Source organism: Pezoporus occidentalis, unplaced genomic scaffold (genome assembly GCF_034315485.1).
Source record: "Pezoporus occidentalis ecotype Australia unplaced genomic scaffold, CSIRO_AGI_Poc_V1 ctg133, whole genome shotgun sequence".
NCBI lineage: Eukaryota > Metazoa > Chordata > Aves > Psittaciformes > Psittacidae > Pezoporus > Pezoporus occidentalis.
The window spans coordinates 136,224-161,482 of record NW_026913136.1 but is presented as its reverse complement, the minus strand read 5'-3'; the positions used below and the strand labels follow the sequence as shown (position 1 = coordinate 161,482).

The 25,259-nt window shown below is 40.6% G+C and overlaps 1 protein-coding gene across 3 annotated transcripts in view; it reads left to right on the top strand.

The window, feature by feature from the left end:
- The window catches only part of ADAMTSL1 (ADAMTS like 1), a 400,708-nt gene that overhangs the window by 335,141 nt on the left and 40,308 nt on the right, over positions 1–25,259 (top strand). For all 3 annotated transcript variants that reach the window (XM_062608991.1, XM_062608990.1, XM_062608992.1), the window contains 4 exons: positions 6,956–7,166; positions 15,279–15,458; positions 19,118–19,271; positions 20,685–21,822. In XM_062608991.1, the coding sequence (XP_062464975.1) occupies positions 6,956–7,166; positions 15,279–15,458; positions 19,118–19,271; positions 20,685–21,822 (1,683 nt within the window). The remainder of the gene's footprint in view (positions 1–6,955; positions 7,167–15,278; positions 15,459–19,117; positions 19,272–20,684; positions 21,823–25,259) is intronic.

The following is a 25,259-nucleotide window of genomic DNA, read 5'->3' as shown; positions in this document are numbered from 1 at the left end:
TCTTAAAATGTAGCCCACAGAGCCTCCTGGGATCTTGAACCAGTGCTGGAGTGAGCTGGAGAATCAGACATTGGAAGGAATATGCTGTATGCTGTCAGACAGGGTAGTTTCACCCTTATTTGAAGTCTTTACGTTGAAAACCGGCTTAAGCAGATGTCATGGGCTCAGTGAAAGAAACATAATCCCGTTTGTTGCCCAGGTTTACTTTTCTAAATATGGGACTGTACAGATGTCTAAACAAGCTGCTATCCCTAGGCAGCTCTGTTATGCTGTACCTGCATTATCTGCATGCTTACCCTGCATTACTGTAACATCACCCTGGACTTAAAAGTAATTAATCTGTGACCTAAACCCATTTGTCTTTATCTTTCCTTTCTTATAATATAATCTCCCCCTTTGTACCCTCTCTAATTGCTAGCAGATCATCCAGGATGTAGCCACCTTTCCCCTTTCTCACTGGATGCATCACCTGTGCTAGTGCAGTAACTGATGCTCCTCAGTATTTCTCAACATCTCTTACAGTGAAGCCACCAAGAGGACTCCATAGGTAGTTGTCCTATTCAGCCATGTGTGTCATATCTAAATGTGAAACAAAATAGCTTGCAAGTTTCCAGGGTCAATGGAGCAGCTGTAGAGTCGTCCTTCACAGTCTTCCTCCAGCTCTTCTAGATCAAAATTTCAGACTTCTTACTCAGCTGTATTGCTTTTTACATATGATTGTTCCTTCACTAGATTTCACTCATAAACATCTTCCTCCATTTCAATTTGTATTCCATTCAGACTAGTATGCTCATAAAATATTAAAGTGCAATTGTAAACATTTATTTTAATAACTTCTATTTTTTTCTTACTTCAAAGAATGGTAGATCACACTTTTGATTCAGAATCCTATATACCCATATGATTTTTCCTCTACACAGATCTTCCGTTTTCCCAAGTTAGAACACTCTTGTATTGAAATAATCTTACCATGCCCTACCACAGGTTTTTTGTGTCTTGGTTTCTGATGAGTGTGAGCTGAAAGTCATGGCAGGCACTTAGTGAGTCCTTCTGCAGAGAATGACTTCTTTTTTTATTGGCATGTCAATTTGAGGAAAAACATCTTTTATTGCAAAAAAAGTGAATTTATTACTAAATAGATTATCAGTCACAGTTTCAAGATCTCAAAGGGGAAAATAAAAAGGAAATATTTGATCTGGATATACCCTTGGAACTTTCACTGTCTTACTAACAGTATGTTGCAAGAAGGGCATTGAAGGAAACTCAAACACAAGCAGGCATTGGGAGTTTCCTGAGTTCAGTTAAAGTACCATATAGATATATACACACAACTTTGATTGTTCTCCTCTTTCCCTGCCAAAAAAATAGAGAGAAACCTCGTATGTCTGATTTTGAGAGGCAGCCTATTTGTACCTTCTGCCCTGGTGAAATAGTTCAGGAACAGTTCATCCTAATGAAAATAGTATCCCTGTAATACTGCCAGCTGGGTCAGATGAAGATCATGTTATCTGCTGGTTTTGTGGAAGTACTGCTCATAAAACTTGAACTTGCTGGAGAATTACTTAAGCCCACTTGCTGTTATCTGAACACTCTTCCATTCATGAGTTTGCTTTCTTTGTCCATTCATTCCAGTGATACCTCCTTTGCTCCTTTCCTGCACTGATCATTCAGCAAAGGCATCCTTAGATTTTAGGAGAGTCTTGTGACTCTGTGGGATAAAATCAAATTTTCATTAATATTGTTACCTTACAGGTTGTGAAGTCAGGCATCTTGTGTATTCTTTCAATGTCATCTATATGCATTTTCAACTATGTCATTTTTAAATGCTTCATTTTAGATGGTATTTCAGATTACAATTAATTAGTTCATTGCACATCTTTTTTACCTGTTGAGCTTTTTCTTTCTTTGTGTTATGGTGTCTGTAAGCTTGATGATTTCTTCTTGGGGGGGGAACAGCTGTTTTTCAACATTTTCCATGTGGCCTAAGAAAAGATGCTGGCTTGTGAGACAGTCCATCATGGAGAGCACCCTATATGTATTGCTTGAAACATGTTAGAAGGTTACTCCAGCAACCAAAGTTGCCATTTGTAGAGATGTTGCGTACTCCATTTGCCCTCTGTTCTTCTCTGACTTGTGAGTTCCTCCTCTGTTTTCCCCTATTTGGCTCTGTTATAGAAATATTGGCTCCCTGCCATGTTCAGCTATAATGAGCTGCAGTATTAACTGATACTGTCAAGTCTACAGCTTGAATGCAGGCCACTCCTGCCAGCTCCCAGAGCACTCTTATTGAGCCTTTGATCTGCTTGCATATGTTGGCTGCTCAGGCATTTCTCTAATGATTCCCTTCACTTGCAAGGAAGATGCTTTTTGAAGAAAAGCGCCTCAGTCTCTCTTGTGCACAATAATCCGCTGAAACCTTTCCTGTCTGTTTAGCTTCCTTGTCATGTTGGTGATACTGAACAGCTTTTCTCAGGCTGGCATTGAACAACAGCTAAGCATGAATTATTTTTCTGTTGCTAGTACTAATATAAAAGTACTTTGCTTTTTTTTTTTGTTTTTTCAAAGCTTAGTTAGAAATATCAGTTTTCCTCTGAGATGTGTGTATCCTGAACGTATAGTTATAATATTCCCTCTAACACAACTCTCTAACAACTGAACCATAGCAGTAGGGAGATCACTTCCTAGAGGCACAGATCCATGTTTAAACACCTAGAAGGTCTTAACTCTCATGCTTCATTTCAAAGAATCAATATGATTTTACTGTGAGTAACAGCTGAATAAAAATTAGCTGAATAAAAATTTCTTACATATTATGCCCGTTTCTTTGGGAACGGTTTGATTATAAAGCCAGGAAGTGACCTGGGAGTCCTCACCTCAATTCTATAGCCTCACTGCAGCAAAGTATGCTACCCAAAATAACTCTCTGTAGTCCAGTGTTTAAGATTGCAGTCTGTATGGTATTTAAGTCCTGAGGATACTTACTTCACCCAAGACAAATCTGCTTAAGAAGCCTCAAGAAATCCTTTTACATCTGTGAAATAGGAAAATTTCCCACAAATACAGCTCCAGATCAAAAACAGAAAGGAAGGGAGGAGATGTATGGGCACTGAGTAGACTTCTTAGTCTAGAGGGTCCAGTGAAAGACAGGTTGACAGAGGACAAGAGGAAGCCACTATTGATATAGCATGTGTTTTACTCATTCTGTTGTGTATGCATACGCAGCTGCCACCCAGCCCTTGTGCACTGATGAACGCCTCTATGCAGGCAGGTGTCAGATGTTAAGTAAGACACTTCCAGGCAAACCTTTTTCCACACTCTTGAATGTTTATTTTAGAAATAAGAAAAGCTATTTTGTACCACTTTCATATGGTTTAACCACATAAAAATGACAATAATTTAATTTTTTTAGAATTAGTTTGGGAGGTCTTTCTACAGAAGGGTGTTTACCTTTCCTGTGCAGTTCAGATTCCTTGGCAGTGCTTGAAGAGAGTCTGTCAGTATGAAATTGTGTATGTCTAGAAAATATACTTTAGTTATAGAGCCTAACAGCTTAGAATGCTTTGTTTTTTACCATATATACCATGCGTACAGGGACTGATCCAAAGCTCTTGGCTCCATACTATTTTGTCTCAAGACTATGCATTTTTCAAGTTCAACTTACATCATCTACTTTTTCCAGACTGACAATGCAGGGACAAGAGTACTCTGTTCTGAAGTCTCATTGCTCCACTAGGACAAGAATTCTAATTCTAGCAGCTTCTCCTGACATGAGTAGCTTGCTTACTAGCTGGTATCACTTTCTGGTCTACCTATCTAGCAAAATTGTTATGTGGGCTCCAATTCTTGTAGCAGTGAGAGGGACATTTCAAAAGGCTTTGTTGTCTCTGCTGTTATTCATAACACACTAATGCCTAGACCATACTTCCAAGCTGAGAGTCTCATTGTCCTAGACAGTAAAGAAAGACAGAGTAAAAGATTATAGAGTCTTAGAATGGTTAGAAGGGGACTTAAAGATCATCTAGTTCCAACCTCCTTGTGCAAATTGATGACTTTTAGCTGGGTTATAAACTAGCAAGTATGCGGATTTTTCCTAAAGTCTGAACACGACAACTGTGGTGAGCTAACAAAGATGTCAGTTCCACAAGGTTTCCTTAGCTTGATCCTGTAACCGCCATATTATCTTTTTAAGTACAGGATTATTTCCTACTTGAATTTTAATTCTGTTATTGTCAGATGCATGCCGGACATCATGGCATTCTTTTTAGTATACCATACATATTGGAAGACTTATTTCAGCCAGGCCAAAACACCCAAAACCAAAGAAGCAGAAAAAAAAACAGATAAGGACCATGTGAACTAAAACAGGAATTATTTCAGTTAACATCACATAACAACGTACAGTAAGGGTAAAACTGTGTTACTTGAAAAAAAAAAAAAAAACAAACAGTATTAAAAAAAAATCTCCAACAGTACAAGTAGTTTAAAAACTAAATTATAAATTTAGTGGGATAATCATAGCTCAAAGTGCTGCAAGCACCTGTCCCTGTTAGAAATAATTCTGCAGCCCTGTGATTTTATTCTGTAAAATTATCACTGATATTCTTGTGCTTTTTAGGACTTTGAAATTCTGCCAATCATATATGTCATTTATGATTTTGGTTACTTGCACATGCCTACTCTACTTTGCACGTCTCTACATTCTTTACTTTCCATGTAGGAAAGCCCATAAAAGACACTGGGAACTATGAAAGTGCAAGGGTAAGAAAGAGTCTGACCTCGTATTTCCTGAGCACCTCTAAGGAATCTCCTGTTTAAAGCAGCTGGAAAGAATTGTGAACAAAACAATGTTATGGATAGGGCAATAGATACAACCTGCAAAAGAAATTTCAAATACTGGAAAAACAAACCCTTTCTCTTTACTGAAATATATCATTTCTTCCTGGAAGAAGAAACAGAAACCCTCTTCTGCAGAAGCCAAGATGTCCAAAGAGTTTATGTGGCCTGCTAGCCACTGAGATTTGAACTACCAACAGAAACATTGTGCACTTATACCAGTAGTGGAGGCAACAGCTATTACCATCACTTGAATAAAGGAACTCTGGCAACTAACCACGTATCAAAATAGATTCTGAAATAAGAAAATGCCTTCTTTTCAGCACCTACTCAAGTATCTTACTTTAGATTGTGCCAAAACTGAAGGGTAGCTGATATCCACATTAATTCTAACTGACAACTTTACGGGAAAATCTGGGAAGACCTTTCCCCCAAGATCATTCATGTGGAGAACATGCTCCAGATTAGTTTAACTGGCTGCCAGATGTCACTCCTATTCCACAGCTAAATAGTTCCCGGCACCTATATCAGGCTTTAGTGGCCTTCAGTGTATTATAGCCTGGAAAGTGGCCAGGGCAACTTCTAAGTGCTTGTGGTGATGCGCAGAACATATCCTCTCCTGTTATAAAATCAGCAGATATCATGGGCAGATGGAGCACAGAAGGGAACTAACGTGGCTTTTTGGTCCATCAGCATTAACATATAGGCAGGAAAAAATATTTCTTACCTACTGGTGGTTTCAATTTGTTATGGGTGTTACTGAGAGGGAGGGAACAAATGCTCAAAATAACTTTGTAAAATAAAGAAGTTACAATTGTTCTGTGACTGTAAGATGGCACAACCCTGAATGATTATTTCCATAATGTGTTTACTAACATGATGCATTTTAAACGTGCTGAACTGTCTCTGTTGACTGCTGATCTCAGACTCTCAGAGTGGTTTTCCTCTGCTTCTTCCACAATTTCTGCTTCATGCTGCTGAAGCATGCTTCATGCTTCATGCATGTTTCATAACTTTCCTGCACTGTCTGCCTCAATTCTGCTTGAAGCCTGAGGGTGTCTTTCTTCATGATCAGTCTCTTTAGTTTCTGCCTGGCTTTGTTTCTTCAAGGGCAGGTTCTTTGAGTCTTCCTTGTCCTGAATGCTTAATTTGCTTCCCCAGCAATCAGTTTCAATAATGTCATGCACAAAACGAAGCTGGTTTTCAGAATCAGAAAAAGTGGCAGTGTCTAGCTCTCACACTTTCATTTGGCATGTGGGAGTACGTCCAGGCCAGTGTAGCATTTTACATAAAGTTGATGTGAAGATTATTTTCTTATATTTTCATTTTGAACACAGGACTTTTTTGTGTACATATTTTTGCATATCTCTGAAGTGCATTCTTGTAGAGAACAAGACTGGAAGGCCTAATATTTTAACCAATTTTCTGTGTACGGCTGAAAGAATTAGAGGGTGAGTTCAATAGAGCTCATAGGGCAAAATCTGGTTTTAATGTTATAGACACTGAAATTCAGTCACCAACAAGCCTGCTGATGCAGGATTTACATAGCTAATGTAGAGAAGGGCCTGTTCAGTGACAGGTGCTCAGCCAGGGGTTGAAAAAGACCTATCCTCATGCTCTTCCATTGCATCTCTTAAGACCTTAGCACCCCCTACATCCACTGCAAGGAAAAGTCAGTCAGGAGACCAACAACTGGATCTTCTGGAAGAAATTCCCACTCGGCAATTCATTGATGCATTTCCTGTATGGACTTTCTTAATATCTTCTTCTTGTTGTTGTTGTTAAAGACAGAAAAAAAGCCAGTTGATTATATCCAATGTCTAGAAATACAATGGCCAGTCTCTTGCACACCAAAAACATTTTATTTAGAACACAAGACTATTCCCATGATATTGCAGGAGTCCCAAAGACTTGAAGTCCAAGAACTTTTGACAAGAACTGAAAATGCAGAGGAACAGTAAATAACCTTAGCCTCATCCTGCAATTACAAGAAGGGTGACAGTGATCAAAGAAGAATTCCTTTCATTTACTGCTTCTTCTTGGCATCTGTCATTACAAAAAGAGAAAATTTCAGGTGACTTTATTGTGTGCTTAAGGCTTTTCTCTATTGACCCCTTCACAGGTGGGAGATTGGGAAATGGAGCACCTGCAGTCTCACTTGTGGGGTTGGATTGCAGACACGGAATGTCTTCTGTTCTCATCTGCTGTCAAGAGAAACTAATGAGACCATCATTTTGGCAGATGAATTGTGCTATAAACCTAAGCCATCCCTTGTGCAAGCCTGTAACCGCTTTGACTGCCCACCATCCTGGTATCCTACAGAATGGCAAGAGGTAAGAATGTATGTGTAATCTCATTTTATGACAGTTAAAAGTAGCTACTTATGCATTATGGATGGAGCATTCTGCTTTAGCCCATCAAGAGGATTCATTAATCACTCCAAGAAGCCATTCAAAAACTGAAAAAGTTTGCCTTTTTACAAATGCATAATTTTCAGAGATAAATAATGACTATACCTACTTCTAATGCAAAGTTAATGTAAACTATTCATATCTGGCTGTAGATTCCAGACAAAAATACATGGAATATAAGAGTCAGCTGCCATGAGTGGATTTGGGTTAGCAATGTCAAGGTTTCTAGGAATACAAAGCTATAAGGATCAAGAAGGAGAGAATCTCTAAAGCGTGTTGAGTATTCCATATATTCTCAAATAATAATTCAGTCCAGGATAGGAAATGATCCTCATCTTTCAGAGTCACAAATGAGTGTTAGGCTCTTCCCTATGGGAGATGGATACCTTATTTACCCTAACACTGAAAGTTGTTTCCTACCCAATGGATCTGTACAAGAATTTCCATCTTTGGAATGCAACCTGAAATGAGTTTGTTTGCTGCCATCTGATTGCAAATAATAACACTTGTGTAATTCAAAAAACCTTAAAGAGGCTTCTGTTGGATATAACATTGCACAGGAAGAAAGGATCCTGCCATGTCATCATGAGGGAAGGAAATATTTGCTGTGGTGGAGGTGCAAGCAAAAGGCCTATTTAAATCTTTGATTCTACTGGATGCAAAGATTCATTTCATCCTATGAGAAAAATATGGTGCTTGCATATTCCTACACAGTCTCCATCTATAAACTCCTTCCTAACAGCCAGGGAGATGTTAAAGTACTCACTAAATGAAGTTGAAAAGTCTGTGAAGCTGTACTTATGGGTCAGCTCTGGGTTTGGGCAGCCAACCCAGTAGCAAAGATTTGTGTCACACTGACATTCTGCCGAATCTAGATAACTATCCTATAGCGTTAGTCCTATGTTTAAAAGAATTCAGTGATATTTCATGCTTTAATTTGTCTGCTGATGTTCACATACATGTATTTGCTTAGTTGTATTTTTGAATATTTCTAGCTATACTCATAAATGCTTTATTTGTAAATACCAAATAGTATTCTACTAGCACACAGCATAATAAAGGCATTTCAAAGTTAGCATATGCTAGAACGAGTGCCTATGCTCATTAACATCCTATAATTGGCAAAAAAGTCTTTGCAGAAATAAATTTTCTGTAAGTATATGAACAATCAGAAGAGACATACGTTACAGCTTCCTGAAAAATTGATTTTCCTCTAACAATGACCATTTGCTATAAGCCATCCTAGAATGGTACCAAAATAGTTACGACTAGAGCTATTGTAAAACAGACATTTTTCAAAATTTGAAAATCTTCCTCAACTATGTGAATACTTATATTTCTGCCTGTCTAAAATAATGTTTTGACCATTTTTTTCTCTGCTCTCCTACATGCTATCTTTCTGAAAAGTGTAGCAGATCTTAGGGAGGAGGGACCTCAATCAATTATGAAGTCTTTAATAAGCATATTAATCTTGAGTTTAATCAAGCTGCTCAGTTCACACCTTTTGTTTTAGCTGCTGCCTTCTCTGGCTGGGTGGAGAGAAAGAACCTGGGTTGCAGGTCATTGCTGCAGCTTAACAAAGGTCATATCATAGCTCTGCTGCTCTTCCACAGGCTTTGCAAGCTGACCAGCTATGTCAGCTCCTCATCCCTTGGGCACTGCGTATTTCCTGTGCTTACCTTTCACCAGGAGAAAACAGCACAAAAAATGTACTTCTCTACTTACTGGCTTCTGCCTCTGTTTAGATAAATATAGTGCAAGAAAAAAAAGCAAAACAAGCAAACAAAAAAGCCTAATCCATCAAAATTAAGTTCCATTCTCTCAGTTTTTAAAGACATCTGTCTTCCTGCTTTACACCACCAATTCTGTACAGTTATTTCCATCCTGTAGAAAGCCAGGCCTCGCAGTTCAGTGTCACACGTTTCCCTTCGATGACCTCCATGTGAAAAGCTGCACCATCAGGAGACTGTGTTGCACTTAAGAATTACTACAGCTGTTGGCTCCTGAAATGTGTGAGGGAAAAGGTCATTTGAACAAGATGCAAGTGGCTGAGACTTCTCTTGGAGGTGAGCTCCAGCTATGCTGCAAAGATGCCATGGACCCTACAGCAGAAGAAATTCTTTCTTTACATTAAGGGATCCACAACACCTCCCCTCTCCACAGATCCTTCCGAGGGTTTCCCATATACGGGAAGACAGAGGGCCATGTAGGCAAGTGCCCTCTTCACCCTGAGGAAGGTTATTTAAAACTTCACCAACACTGGAGGGTAACATCTGGTCGCCACACAGCCTGATTTGAAGCCATTTCTTTGGTAGCATCTGTGGAGTTTGTCATGCTCTTCAGAGCACTCTCTTACAATAGTTTCAAGCAAACAAACAAAACAAGATTTAAACTTAAGAAAGGGTTGTCTGACTTAAATGCCATTAGAAGCCCCAGTGTTCTTGGCAGATAAACACATGATAATTATCAGTGCTGTAACATTCCAAGCAATTTTTTAAATATCTCTTTACAGAATCAAGACTATTTATTTTTAAATAGTTCTTTTTCTTAGCTAAATCCATTAGGATGTTTATCTTGCTTTAAGTACTGTGCCTCTGGAGGGAAGTGGATATGATCTTTCCTTTTGTCATGGTTTAAGCCCAGTCCGTAACTCAGAACCATGCAGCTGTTTGCTCACATCCCCCTAACTGCCCCCTCCAGGCAGGAGGGGGGGAAGAACTGAATGAATGCAAACCCCACAGGTTGAAATAAGAACAGTCCAGTAACTAAAGTACAATATAAAACTAATAATAATAATTACCAATATTGTTGTTGGTTTTGTTATGATTATTATTGTTATTATCATTATTATTATGTAAATAACAAGGGGAGACAATATAAAACTAAAAGGGGAAAGGAAAAAAAAAACATAAACATAAGTGATGCACAATGTAATTGCTCACCACCTGCTGACCGCTATCCAGCTCTACCTGGGCAGTGATCTGCCCTTCCAAGTGACTCCCCACAGTTTATATACTGGGCATGACGTGCTGTGGTATGGAATACCCCTTTGTCTAGTTTGGGTTGGGTGTCCTGTCCCTGCTTCCTCCCAGCTTCTTGTGCCAGAAGCATGAGAGACTGAAAATTCCTTGAACAGGGTAAGCACTGCTGAGCAACAACTAAAACATTGTGTTACCAGCATTGTTCTCAGACTAAAGCCAAAACACAGCACTGCACCAGCTACTAGAAAGGAGGAAAATAACTGTTGCAGCTAAACTCAGAACACCTTTCTACAGGTCCCTATCGATATCTACTCTGCAAACCTCGAATGGCAAACACCCGCTAGTAAATGGATGGTTGCACTCAGAAAGTTGGTCTCAACAGCTAGATGCCTATATGCAGATTGGTGACAGTTGGTGCTCCTCAGGGGACATTATTGGCACCAGTACTGTTCAACTCTTTTTTCAGCAACATGGACAATAGGATTGAGTGCATCCTCAGCAAGTTTGCCAATGACACCAAGCTGTGTGGTTCGGCTGATATGCTGGAGAGAAAGTATGCCATCCAGAGGGATCTTGACACACTTGAGAGGTGACCAATGCTAACCTCATGAAGTTCAACAGTGTGAAGTGCAAGGTCCTGCCCATGGGTCAGGGCAATCTCAATTTCCAGCTTGGCAGAGACCAGGTGGAGAGCAGCCCTGAGGAGAAGGACTTGGGGGTGTTGGTCGATGAGAAAATGAACATAAGCCGGCTTCACTGTGCGCTCACAGCCCAGAAAGCCAACCGTATCCTGGGCTGCATCAAAAGGAGTGTGACCAGCAGGTCGAAAGAGGTGATCCTGCCCCTCTACTCTGCTCTGCTCTCATGAGATCCCTGCCTGCAGTACTGCTTTCAGCTCTGAGGCCCCCAGCACAGGAGGGACGTAGACCTGCTGGAGCAAGTCCAGATGAGGGGCACAAAGATGATCAGGGGGCTGGAGCACTTCTCCTATGGAGACAGGCTGAGAGAGTTGGGCTTTTTCAGCCTGGAGAAGAGAAGGTTTGTGGGAAACCCTACAGCAGCCTTCCAGAATTGAAAAGGGATCAACAAGAAACCTGGTGAGGGACTTTTTACAAGGACATATAGTGATAGGACAAGGGGGAATGGTTTTAAACTGACAGAGGGGAGATTTAGATTAGACATCAGGAAAAAAAATTTCTCTGTGAGGGTGGTGATGCACTGAAACAGGTTACCCAGAGAAAATGTGACTGCCCCATCCCTGGCAGTGTTTAAGGCCAGGCTGAACGGGACTTTGAGCAACCTGGTCTAGTGGAAGGTGTCCCTGCCTGTGGCAGAGGGAGTGGAACTAAATGGTCTTTAAGGTCCCTTCCAACCCAAACTGTTCTGTGTTTATATGATTCTACTAAATCTTCATTGTCCTTTGGTTCGTTATTGAATTAAGCGCCACAGTTTCAGTCTCTGCATTTTTTTTTTTAGTTGTTTGGGGATATCTTTGCTCCAAAAATAATTATGCTCCAAAGATAATTAGAACAGTGGCTTGACAACACAGTCAGCGTGGGAAAACAAGTAACATTTTCATATATTTCCCTAGCTATTTTTCCTCAATATTGTAAAAAGTCCTTTCTAAATCTTCAAGTGTCAAGCCTTAGAAAGCAACTGGAAGACCTGCTGAGAGAAAAATGTTTAGTCCCTCTGCAGATGCTTTATCTTACTGTAGAGTAGTAGCAGAGAATTCATTTTTGAGAGTAAGGCCAAAACTTGTACAGCTGTAGTCCCACCACCTTGAGCAGATGGCAGTGGAAGAGATGAGGATGGCCTGGGAGAGATGAGGAGTAGGACAATCCCTTCCTCAACTGCCCTTGTAAGCAGGACTACCATAAAATGACATACTTTCAAACATTCAGCTACTGCCCCAAAACAGTAACAGTTATCATGCTGAGAGACAGTTGTTTAGCCCATTATTTTTCATTAATAATTGCCTTTTTTCACAAGTTTGAAAGACACTAGCTTCCCTGCCTCACAAAAAATAGAAATGATGGTTTTGCCTGAATCCTCTTCCTTGTATGCATGTGTGTGGATGCTCATAGGTATGTGCTGAGGCAGAAGGATGTCCTGCTTTCCCTCTCTGATTTCAATGGTGACCATCAGTTCTTAACTTTACTTATCATTCACACATCGTTGTATGAGCGGGACACTAAAGGAATAACTACTGTGGCAGGTACCAAGGCCACCATTTCACCAGCAGTTTACAATGACTGCTACTAAAGGAGAAAATAGTTGCTGCTGGAATCTGTTTCTTGCCCTTACAACACCTATTCCTTTATATCTCCAGAAGTGCCGTGCAATCACGCAGCGGTCCGGGTTAAAGCTAGCCAGAAATATAATTAGTTTTAACTGAGATTAATTTCCCACATTTGTGTTCACTTCAGAGCCACACAAATGCTTATGCCAGAATATGGGAAAAGGCAGCACAAAACCAGGAATGACTGGCTAGCAGACTTGGGTTTATGGGTTTTCATCTTTGGTGTCTGCCTTGCCTTATGTTTGTTTAAGCTAATTGCTGAACTAGGCATAATCAGGGAGCATTGTGGGATGATGTCACTCTGGTAGTTGGTACCCTGTCAAAGTCTCAGATCCCTCATAAAGAAGTGTTAGGAGATACTGGGCTTGGCTCTGCTCAGAAGCTGTGGGGAGCAGGAATATCAGGAGACACAGTTCAGCCACATCTTACCTACTTGTGTGAGTGAGATGCAACCACCCTGTGATACAAGCACCCTGTGATACAGTACTTTTCTCTATTGTAATGGTGCTGTAGGATCATTTTGAACAGCAGAGCACATTAGTCAGATGGGAAATATTTGAGTGAGAATCCTGAAAAAACTACTGTTTCATATTTTCTGTAAACACAAGCAGATGTTGTTGTTATTGATTACCCCTTTTCTTGGAAAAATGCGAGGGCTGGAAGCTTGCACTACAGAAAAATCAACAAAGACCCCAGGGCAGTGTAGGCTCCAGAGGTGAAATGTAAGTCCAGGCACAGCTGAAGTGCAGTAATCCAGGATTGGCCTAGAAGAGAATTCTTGCAGAAAGGATGAATCATATTACTGCATTTGGCTCTCTCTAGCACTTACCAATAGAGTTTGGTGTTGAGTAGTAAGTTATTCTTCTCAGAACAAAGTTGTGTAAGCGACTGAAGGGCAAGAAGCAAGAAAAGATCTATTTTATCATTTTATCTAGTGGCAATGGAAGGACATGAAAACTTCCTGAGATCTGACTGATTGACAGAAGGAACATACTTCTGTTGTATTCATACAATGACTAACCCATTTTGGCTCTTGTATGTGATGACAGTGGTAGGCAATCTTGCAGTAATACCTTTAGTCATATTTTTCTTGATTTACTCTCTCCTTAGGAATGAATTATCTTCAAATGAAAGGTTGATAAATGTTTTGTTGAAAATTAAAGTATTGTTTTACTTGCTTAATTTTTTTAACCCTTTGATCTTTGTAGCAGTTTAAGTAAGCAGGAAGAAAACTATTTTTATTCATTAGAGAGCAAACCTAATGGAATATAAATATTTTTTTTCTACATTCCTTTTCTATCTTTCAAGGAAAATGCATATCCTAAATAAATAGGCATTAGTTCATGCAGCTCTGTCTATGTGAGAGAGAAGGACCCTTCATGACTGCAAGATTTTCTAAAACAGTCCCTTTTTAACTGCTTGAGTATAAGTTTTAATACTTCTTCATACCGTTTTCTGTTTTTCAAGCATAACTCCCATGTTGCAAGCTATAAGCAACTTCTGGTCACACCACTGCAGTGCAAGCTCCCCCTTCTTCTTTGCTAGGAGAAAAAGAGTTGAGCTAGCTGGACAGAGCAGCTAGTCCAGTCCAGCTAGAACTGGGGAGCTTTCATCAGTCTCAAGAAAAGGATCCTCAGGAGAAAGGACTGAGCAATCAAGTTTACAAAAAAGATTCAGGAAAGCTATTAAACCTACTTGTTCAAAACTTCCTGCCCTGCTTGGCTAGAAAATGGATACAGAAAGGGATATCTGATTAAAGAAAGAGGGGAGGTGGGTTCTCTTGATATTAATAATTCCAGTTCACTTTGATGCAAATAAACCTTCCTCCTTACCTTCTGGAAAGAGTACACACTGCTGTCATGTCAGCCATAAGTATGAAAGAAGTGCCTGGATATCTAGTGGTTTATTATATTAATCTTATAAACCAGTTACTGAGATTAATAGCAAATTGCAGCTGACATACAGCTTCTGTATGAATTAAAAATCAGAGAAATGCCATAGTGAAAGAAGTGTTCAAGGACAGGAATTCTGGGCTTGACAGTTAAGTTTTGAGCTGCACTAGCAACAGACCTCATGCAGGTCAGAAACAAGAAATAAGAAAATTACAAAAAGAAGAAAAGGCAAAGTGATAAAGTGGGGAAATTTTTATTTATCACACTCTCAAATATCCATTTGTTTTCTTGCCAGTACACACCTTTTTTGAAAAGCTAAATTTGAATATGTAGTTCAGGCTAACTATTTTAGAAGTAGTTATCTAATATTCTTAATCAAATCTCAGAAATGCAGGTCTTGAATCATCTGCTGCTGGAGATGACTTTTCCACTCTCTTCAGCACTGTCAGTAGCACAGTCAAAACTCAGACAGCCATATTAGGATGTAGATCTTCCACACGATGTGCAAGTGTCTCATTTTTCAGTTGGTGGTTACAGGAAAGGACAATGTTTCCATGTCCGTAACTGCCGTTCTCACCTATTGTTTCCATGTCTTTTGTACAAACATCTGAAAACAGAACACTTCAGAAATACTGAAGCAATTTTTCTAGATATTAGCAAAATACACTGCTTCTACTGTCTAAAATATTTTTGACATTTATAAAAGAAGTCTGCTTTGACATCTCTGAATTATTTTATATGTATATATTTTCTACATGGCTAATGTTGAGTGTTGATTTCTACCCAACTTCACAAGTAATATTTGCTGCAAGTTGCCATTGTGCGAGAGTGATGTGTGGCTGACTTTGATGTCCCACAGTGTTCACAGACATGTGGCAATGGTGTCCAGAAGCGAGATACACTTTGTAAGCAGCATCTGGCGGATGGAAGCTTGCTAGAACTGCCAGAAACCTTCTGCTCCACACCAAGGCCAGTTACCCAGCAAGTCTGCAAAAATGAGGATTGTCCCAGTGAGTGGCTTCTCTCTGACTGGACACAGGTATGCTATTTTTATGCATGAGTATTGTTCTGCTCCTGGTGATTAAGCTCCTCAATCATTTGGGATGGAGGAGTCAAATGACCTTAGATTGCACAAGGTGTGTTATTCCCAATTTTGCCCTGTAATCTGTCCCTATCATCCTGGTAGGGGATGTGATCACTAGCTCAATGTTATTGTTTGGAGATTGCATCTGCAGATGTGCTTTAGCAATCCAGCCAAACCATTAAGACCACCCTTCTGGCATAAACACAATCCATGCTCAAAACAATAAATCCCTGCCTCTGTCCATGACTATGCTTATGTTCATCCAAGGCATCAATGAATAGTAATCTTTACTCCCCCAGGCTAAATGCTTTTTCTTCCCAAAGGCTGGCTGTTCTGTTGTCAATAGCTTTTTCCTCTTGGAGCCTTCCCCTGTGATGCAGAGAAGAGAAGGAAGGGATTCCTGCAGTCTGCTATAGTCACATCATTACAGACTCCAAGCTTCCTTCATTCTAGGACACTGCTCTTGCAATGTTAGCTAGCTACTTCCTTCCTTCAATTTAGGGTTGGCAGAACTAACGCAATGTACTGAATTCTCTTGCACTTTCCCAGGCTCCCTTTCTGGCCCCAACTGGCTTAAGAAAAAGAAAATTTATAACAGTGTAACTGAAAATATAATTTGACATTTAAATGACAGTAAACATGAAAATCATTCCTCATCTTGCAATCTCTGCCATCTCTCCTAGTTCTCTTTCATGTAAGGAGGTGGAAATTGCTTTAATTGTGAAACACCAGTTACCTAACAGAGCTGTCCCAGCTGCACTCTGTGTTGATCTATTTTGATATTTTACTCAAATAAGTAGATATTCCCATGAAGTCTGCTGCCAGGAGAAACATAGACATTCTGGCAGTGAAGATGGTAATTCTGTTCCCAAGCTGTCCTCCTTCATAAGCAGTTGCAATGTGATTTATGTTCTTACCTTTAATGTGTTTTCCCCACCTCACTTCATCTCCAATTCCTGTTGCCTATACCTCCTGCATCTACAGAAGTGCATGTGTATATTTGTGCTTCCAGCTTTACAGCACTCATCCCACTTTCCATGACCTTTACCGACTGCTGTCTGGGTCCCAGTGCAATGCTGTATGCGTTATATACATATGATGCTATTATTATTATATAATTATGATTTATATACATATACAGCATATATGATGCTGTTTACATAAATATAAAAAGAAATAGGCATGCTGAATTCCACTGAACAATGCCCATCACTGCATTGTGCACCACAGGTTAATAGTAATTAATACTCCTTTCTGTATGACGTGTGGTAACTACCAGCCTGAGGTAACTCACTGGCATCTGAAACACTCATAGAATCATAGAATCGTAGAATAGTTAGGGTTAGAAAGGACCTTAAGATCATCTAGTTGCAAACCTCCTGCCATGGGCAGGCACACCTCACACTAAACCATGTTACCCAAGGCTCTGTCCAACCTGGTCTTGAACACCGCCAGGGATGGAGCATTCACAACCTCCCTGGGCAACCCATTCCAGTGCCTCACCACCCTAACAGGAAAGAATTTTTTCCTTATATCCAAGCTAAACTTCCCCTGTTTAAGTTTTAACCCGTTACCCCTTGTCATATCACTACAGTCCCTAATGAAGAGTCCCTCCCCAGCATCCCTATAGGCCCTCTTGACCCTATGAGGTCTCCATGCAGCCTTCTCTTCTCCAGGCTGAACAGCCCCAACTTTCTCAGCCTGTCTTCATACAGGAGGTGCTCCAGTCCCCTGATCATCCTTGTGGCCCTCCTCTGGACTTGTTCCAACAGTTCCATGACCTTATGTTGAGGACACCAGAACTGCACACAATACTCCAAGTGAGGTCTCACAAGAGCAGAGTAGAGGGGCAGGATCACCTCCTTCTACCTGCTGGTCACGCTCCTTTTGATGCAGCCCAGGATACGGTTGGCTTTCTGGGCTGTAAGCGTACACTGAAGCTGGCTCATGTTCATTTTCTCATCGACCAACTCCCCCAAGTCCTTCTCCACAGGGCTGCTCTGAATCTCTTCTCTGCCCAACCTGTAGCTGTGCCTGGGATTGCTCCGACCCAGGTGTAGGACCTTGCAGTTGGCATGGTTAAACTTCATGAGGTTGGCATCAGTCCACCTCACAAGCATGTCAAGGTCCCTCTGGATGGCATTCCTTCCTTCCAGCATATCAACTGAACCACACAGCTTGGTGTCATCGGCAAACTTGCCGAGGGTGCTCTCAATCCCAACTCATCTATTTATTATTTCTTTATCAATTATTTGATTCAGGAATTTTCCTGCACCCTCAGTAATTTTGCAGATGACAACAATTTGGCTGCTGGTGATCTGCTGAAGGGTAGGAAGGCTCTGCAGAGGGATCTGGACAGTCTGGATCGATGGGCTTTTGCCAGTGGTATGAGCTTCAACAAGGCGAAGTGCCAGGTTGTGCATTTGGGCCACAGCAACCCCATGCAACACTCCAGGCTTGGGGAAGAGTGGCTGGAAAGCTGCCCAGTGGAAAAGGACCTGGAGGTGCTTATATACAGAGCCGAACATGAGCCAGCTTGTGCCCAGGCAGCCAACAAGGCCAATGACATCTTGACCTGTATCAGAAATAGTGTGGCCAGCAGGCTGCACCTCGAATCCTGTGTTCAGTTCTGGGTTTCTCACTACAAGAGAGACACTGAGGTGCTGGAGCAGGTCCAGAGAAGGGCAATGAACCTGGTGGAGGGCCTTGAGAGCAAGTATTACAAGGAACGGCTGAGGGAACTGGGGTTGTTTAGTGTGGAGAGGAGGCTCGGGGTGGTGGGGTCCTTATCGCTCTCTACAACTAGCTGAAAGGAGGATGAGCTAGAAAGTGGCTCATCTCTTTTCCCAAGTAACAAGTGATAGAACAAGAGGAAACAACCTCAACCTGCACCAAGGGCGGTTTAGACAGGATATTATGAAAAATTCCATCACCGAGAGGGTGATGAGGTATTGGCACAGGCTGCCCAGGGAAGTGGTGGAAACACCGTCCCCAGAAGTGTTCAAAAAACATGTAGGCAAGGTGCTTAATGACATGGTTTAGTGATGGACTTGGCAGTCCTGGAGTAATGGTTGGACTTGATTATCTTAAAGGTCTCTTCCAAGCTAGTTGATTCTGTGATTCTGTGATTCTATAATTCTAACATATCTGCAACAGTAAAGCTCAAATACTAAGTTTAGGCCAGATTTTAGCAGAATAGGATATAGCTGTGAAGTACAACTCAATGTGGTCTGCTCTTGGCTATGAGCAGGAGATCTAGCCAGCACATGCAGGCATAACAGAAACAAAATGCAAAGACAAGCTTTGTACTGTAGCACAGTACCATTGATACAAGGGGCACCATCTGAGAGAAAAAGTACTAAACGGGAAGATTCAAAGTCTCAGAAGACACAAAATACCTGATATTTTGTCTCCCCACTCTGCCTACACCGTTTGTAACTGAATGGCTGGGTGCTGCTCTGCCTCATTCCACTCCAACATTTTGAAAGCTGTAACAGATCTATTCCATGGTATGAGTATACAGTGTGGATATGGGAGGTGAGGAGGTGTGCATGACAGGAGCACCTTTTACTTTTAATACACCTTGTTCCTAATGTTTCTTATTCTCTGCCTAGTGTTCAGTGAGCTGTGGAGAGGGCACCCAAAGTCGAAATGCTATTTGCAGAAAGATGCTGAAAACCGGGCATTTTGTCATCATCAATTCCTCATTGTGCCCACCTTTGCCATTTTCATCCTTGATCAGGCCCTGTGCTCTAGGCACCTGTACAAGTAAGTGGAAAAGATGCTTAGGAATGTCTGGGGAAAGGGGGCTTGGATGTCCATCACTAAGAAATCCATGCTGTCACCAGTTTCAAAAACTCACACTAGTGTTACTTGGTCTTGAAGAGTGGCTGCTGCTGCTGCTAAGTTTTTCTGTCTGTGAACAAGCATGCTTTAGTGATAAGGCAAGACAGTGGATGAGAGCTTTACATTTTACTGTTGGAGCTAGGTCTGAGCCAGTGTCCTGGAAGGGAGCTACTAATTTCTGGAAGAACTGGCTCAAAATTCTGACCCAAATCTAGGTCTAAATTTCACAACTGGAATGTAGAGGCTCAGAGATACAACAGAGCAGCCCGAGGGCAATTGCAAATAAACTCTGTTAGAACAGCTGAAAAGAAAATGTTTGATAAGGGATATTGTTGAAGATATTTAAGAATGTATTTCATTATGTCACTTGGAACCCTCTGTGAGATTTCTAATGAACCATGCAACCTAAGTTAGATGTATTTTATGTTGCTATTTCATGCATTTTTTGTTGCCCTTCACAAGAGCAGTAGTTTCCCTGTATGCCTTTCCCTGGCTCACGAGCCAACTAGACGTGCAATAGTTTGAAAGTCAGCCTAGCTTCAGCTTAAAGCTGGCTATGAACTCTGAAACTGATAAATGTTGGATATGTTAAGGAGAAAAGAAGATCTGACATTCAGAAGCAAAGCTATGAAAAAATATTGCATGGTATTTACAAGTAATATATCTATGCTGCTTTATTTAGTGCTTCACAACAAAGATCTCTGTCATACAGATCTGGAAACTGGAAGGACATACTGAACTATTATTTAAATGATTTTAATATTAATATTATTTAAATTAATTTATTATTTGATATATAATATATTGCTATATTATATATTTATTATTTAAATTCATACTTAACATTATTTAAATTATTTTAATATTATTTAATCTATTTTTAAGCCTAATCCAGACAATTTTGTTCTATTCAACATCATTCCTTGGGGAAGCAGCACTTTCACCTCCTGACTGCTGTGTGCTGCAAGACCATGTTGCCTTTGAGGGTTCAGATGGTAAATCACAGCACACATGTCTTTGCAATGCATTTATTCAGTAAGAGTATTCATTTAAATACTTTAATAACAAGAACTACATTTCCACAGAAGTATTCTCCCTCCCAAAAAGATTTTGACTCTTGCTCTCTGGTTTCTGCATGTACCCTAGGCAGGACTACTTTTGCATTCCTAAAGGAACCTTGTTTTCCTGTTATTTTGATTGCTCCGACTTAATGTTCAGCAGCTGGTAGCCAGTTTCTCCCACTATTGTCTAATAGGTTGAATGCTGCCAGCACCAAAGTAAACTGCTTGTTTTGTTTAATGGTATCACATACTAATAGAATTAATGATATTTCAGGGCACAACAGGCCAGTTCATAAGCAAAGCCCCCACATTATGGCCATAAAGAAAGTTTACATCCAGACAAGGAAGCAGAAGAAACTACACTTTGTTGTGGGTGGGTATGCTTACCTGCTGCCCAAAACTTCTGTAAACCTCCGATGCCCTACAAGGAGGTTCCGGAAATCAATGATCACTTGGGAGAAGGATGACAAGAGGCTCATCAGCTCAGCTCACATCACCATTACACCCTATGGGTATATCAAAATCAACCGTTTGAAGCCTTCAGACACTGGGACATACACCTGTACAGCAGGGCCAGTCCAGGAGTATTTTGTAATTAAATTAATTGGAAGCAACAAGATCATTGCTCAGCAACCAGCTGGTATTAGGGAAGAAGAAACTATGAGAAAACCCACCTTAAATGAAGCCTTGAGAACAGAGGAGAAACATATCAACGGGATTCTTTTCAATGGGAGCAAAGCTGAAAAGAGAGGGCACCTTGTGGACCCCAGCAGGTGGTATGATTATATTGTCTCAAGGCTGATGCAGTACAGGGGCTGGCCAGGGGAAAATCTGGAGTCCTGGGAATCCCAGGAGTCCACAGAGAGAAACACGTCTTCAGAGGAGGATCAGAGCCGAGAGTATAGCCTGCCATTTACTCTGATCACAGAACAGAAACGCTTGGATGATATCATAAGTAATTTGTCTCAACAGCCTGAGGAGCTTAAAGATGTCTACACTGAGCAGCTTGTTATGCAGCTGGCTCATGAGGTTTTCAAGAGCCACTTAGAGCACCAGGAATCTGTTATCAAAGCATCAAGGAAAGGAGCAGATTCAACCTCAAGGGAGCACCCTGTCCACAGACATGTTTCTGGGTTTACCAGCTCCCTGAGGACATCATCTGCTGAAGCATTCCTTCCTACCTCTGTAAACCCAGCAAATGGTTTGCACAGACCTCATCAAAAGCCTGCCATCCTACGAAAGATTTCAGCAGCGCAACAGCTTTCTGCTTCAGAGGTTGTTACCCACCTGGGACAGACAGTGGTCCTAGCCAGTGGCACACTGAGCGTGCTGCTTCATTGCGAAGCAGTAGGAAACCCAAAGCCCACCATCAGCTGGGCTAAGAATGGAGAGGAGGTGAAATACAATGATAGGTAAAACATATTCTTTAACTTCTTAAAAAATAACTGATGTTTTGGCGCTTCAATTTTCCTGTCAGTCCCACACACAAAAGCGTATTTTGCTACAGTTTGGTTTCATACTGAAAGAAGGGCTAACACATATGAAGTGGTAAACAGGGTGTTGTAACTCTTCAGCAAGGTCTGGATACTGGGTCAGTCTGGCAGACAAGAGCTTTACTTATAGAATCATAGAATAGTTAGGGTTGGAAAGGACCTTAAGATCACCTAGTTCCAAACCCCCTGCTGTGGGCAGGGACACCTCACACTAAACCATGTCACCCAAGGCTCTGTCCAACCTGGACTTAAACACCGCCAGGGATGGAGCATTCACAACTTCCCTGGGCAACCCATTCCAGTGCCTCACCACCCTTACAATAAGTAAAATGAAGAGTTGTAAAGTACTAAAGTACATAATGCCCAATGCAGTCAACTCCATGTCTGGAGGCTGTGACCCTTAGTGTGTTTTCCCATCTGAAGGTGCAGATTTCTGCTCTGGAGATTGATTTTGACGTATAAAAATTATTGTTTATTACTATTATCCTCTGGGTATCTCCTCATTAGGGGTGTGAATTGCATTCCTCACAGTGCTTCAGCAGGGCCTGTCTGACATGGCTGTGGTAGCAGAAGATGAAGGGAGTGAGCCTTCTGCCTTCCACATGTGTATCTGTGTTAAAAATTGCCGCAAGATAAATCTCAGGGAGACACTTCAATCACCATTCCCTATGTATGTTCTGATCAAGACTGGAAATTGTGGAACCATACTTAATGGTTCTTTGCAGCTGTGCTGTCATCTCAACACACCAATTTCCAAGCATTAGCCTTCTGATATGAGTTGATGCATCCTGGTTTTTTCAAACTCATGTGCTTGCCTCAGGTGTACCCTGTAAACTTGAGTAACAAAATGCTTTTATCAGCACACCACAGAAATTATGCTGGTTTTCCTTCAGGTAGACTTTAGCTGCCTGTCATTCCACATTATTCATTTGTGTGCAAAAGCACACAAAAAGAGATTATTTTCAATGCTAGTTATATGCATAACTGTGTTGATAACATAACATTTTTCCCATATGTATACTTGAGACTTTATAATTTGGTGCTGTTCTGTGAGAAAGGATAGGTAGAGAGTATAAACTGCCTCTTACAAGGCAGTTTTATTAACAAACACGGTACAACAAAATAGCCCAGGGATCTGCTTTCAGCTGTTTCTGCACAAGATACTGACCTCAGTTAAGGTATGTGAATTTACTTATAAGGTCAGCTTGTGAAATGAGAAAAGATGGAGTCAAGGGAAAAATTTCCAGTGTTTTGTCTGTGGGTCATCCAGTAAAGTCCTGACTTAGGTACAATCACTTGTTCTACTGAGTTATACAATTGGTTTATTGGCTCCTTTCTCACTTTGGCAACTGAATCTCTCCAAAATCATTGGGGTTTTTGAATGTACTGAATTTCCTGGTTCTTGTCTCTCAGTGTCTGAAGGCTAGTAAGCATGTTAGGTTTAGCACAAAAAATTGTAAATTTTGCAGCGGGGCACACTTAAAGCAAGAATGTATCTCTTGTGGAAATCACATGCAGTCCTAATTAAGACTTGGGCCTGTAGTATCCCTTTATTTGGCCATATTCCTGTCAAAATATCTTCATGGCCCCCCAAAAGTTTCACATATAGATTCTCATTGCCAGTGAATTTTGCCATTAAAGGACTTTTTTTTTTTCCCTCTACTTGAAATAAGTTTGATTTCTATAGTATGCTTGGAAGGGAATAGGAGTTAAATAAAGTCCACATGTGGTTAATGATGGACACTATACTTGCACACCATATAAGCAGCCATGGTGTAGCAACAGGCAAATTCATTTAGCTGACAATAAAAGTCTTACAGTTTCTGAAATTTTAGTTTAGATTTTTATTTTATTTATTTTATTTTGTTTTGTTTTGTTTTATTTTACAATGTCTTTCAGTCATTTTCTTTCCATTTAGTTTGGCTGAAATATTATTAAATGCTATGTTGTATTTCTGAATTTTCAAGCAACTATGTGGTTTAAAATTTCTATCAGAAAGACTCAGGGAATTATAGTTTGTTTGCTAGTCAGTAGCGTTGTTCATTGACAACTTTTCTTTAAAGGTTAAGGCAGTTTCCACTTTATGAACTTCCTTCTGTGTTCATCACTTATGGTTCTGCCAGGTTTGTGGGTGGGGAAGGAAGTGAGCAGTACTGTGGGCTCCAGAGGTACTCAGCATCTGTAACATTGGAGTTAATGTTTAGAAATCATGGTGCATATATAATTGGGTTGTAGATGTTTTACTGGGTTCTTAACAGCAGTATTCTGGTTTTGGCTCAGAAAGCTCTTGCTGGCTGCCAATCAGTTGTGTAGATGGAAGCCACGGTTTCAGCAGTCTCACAGGGTACTGCTGTATACTGCAAGACCATCTGGATGATGTGGTGTTTGGTACGCTTGAGCAGTCTTTCAGGTCTGCAGCTTGTCTTCTTCATACTTTGCCAGCCACTGAATAGAGAAGAGAAACCAGTTTTCCAGCCCACCTCTCTCTTAATGGGAATAAAAAAAAATATTAGATGGGCCTTTCTGTACTAGCGTCAAAGAGGGGCACTTTCGGTGAGGAATGTCAGAGTTTTGTTGAAGTCCTTTAGCTTATGCCCAACTCAGTATAATGAGATTCTCAATGTATCTGTTTTGCATTGTGACTTTTAGAATGTAGGCTGCTGGATTTAGGTTGTGTGATAGCTATCTGTATTGTGTATTAACAAATATTGAGATAAGGGCACCCACATTTATGTTTTGTGGCTGTGGACTTCGTCTAGAACAGTGATTTGGTAACAAATGGCTCTATTCCTATCACCTCCTTCCATGAGCTGTTCTACTCACCTGAAAGTATTTGACTCCCTCTATGTAGCTCCACTTGTGAAACTTACTTAATTTCTTTAATTATAGTCTATTGTCACTAAAAGATATAACACAGGCCCCCCCCGAAAAGTGTTTGTTCCTCAATAGAATGAAAACGTATGACACAAAAATCTTCAGGAGTTAAACATACCTGTGTGGTTCCAGTAAAGGATCCTTGACTTGAGTCTGCATATTCACCCTGAGTGCATATTCAACATGAGTGTCCATACTCTCTCCTAAGGTTAAAATGTCAGATTAATAGCAGCATGGGTTCTGAGTGCAGCTTCAGAACTTCAGAGCCTAGTATCTATACCAAAGTCTGGAGACATCTGTAATGATGGAAAATGTTTACTTTGAAAGAAAATCCAGATTAGCTTCTTTAGGAATCCATTTTAAAAGTGAAAAATTTTTGAGGGATTTATGCATTATTTAGCAAGCCTTCCAAGAATGCCATAATTTTCATAACTATGAACCCATTTTTACTGGATAATTCAACTTTTCTGAAACAGAAATGT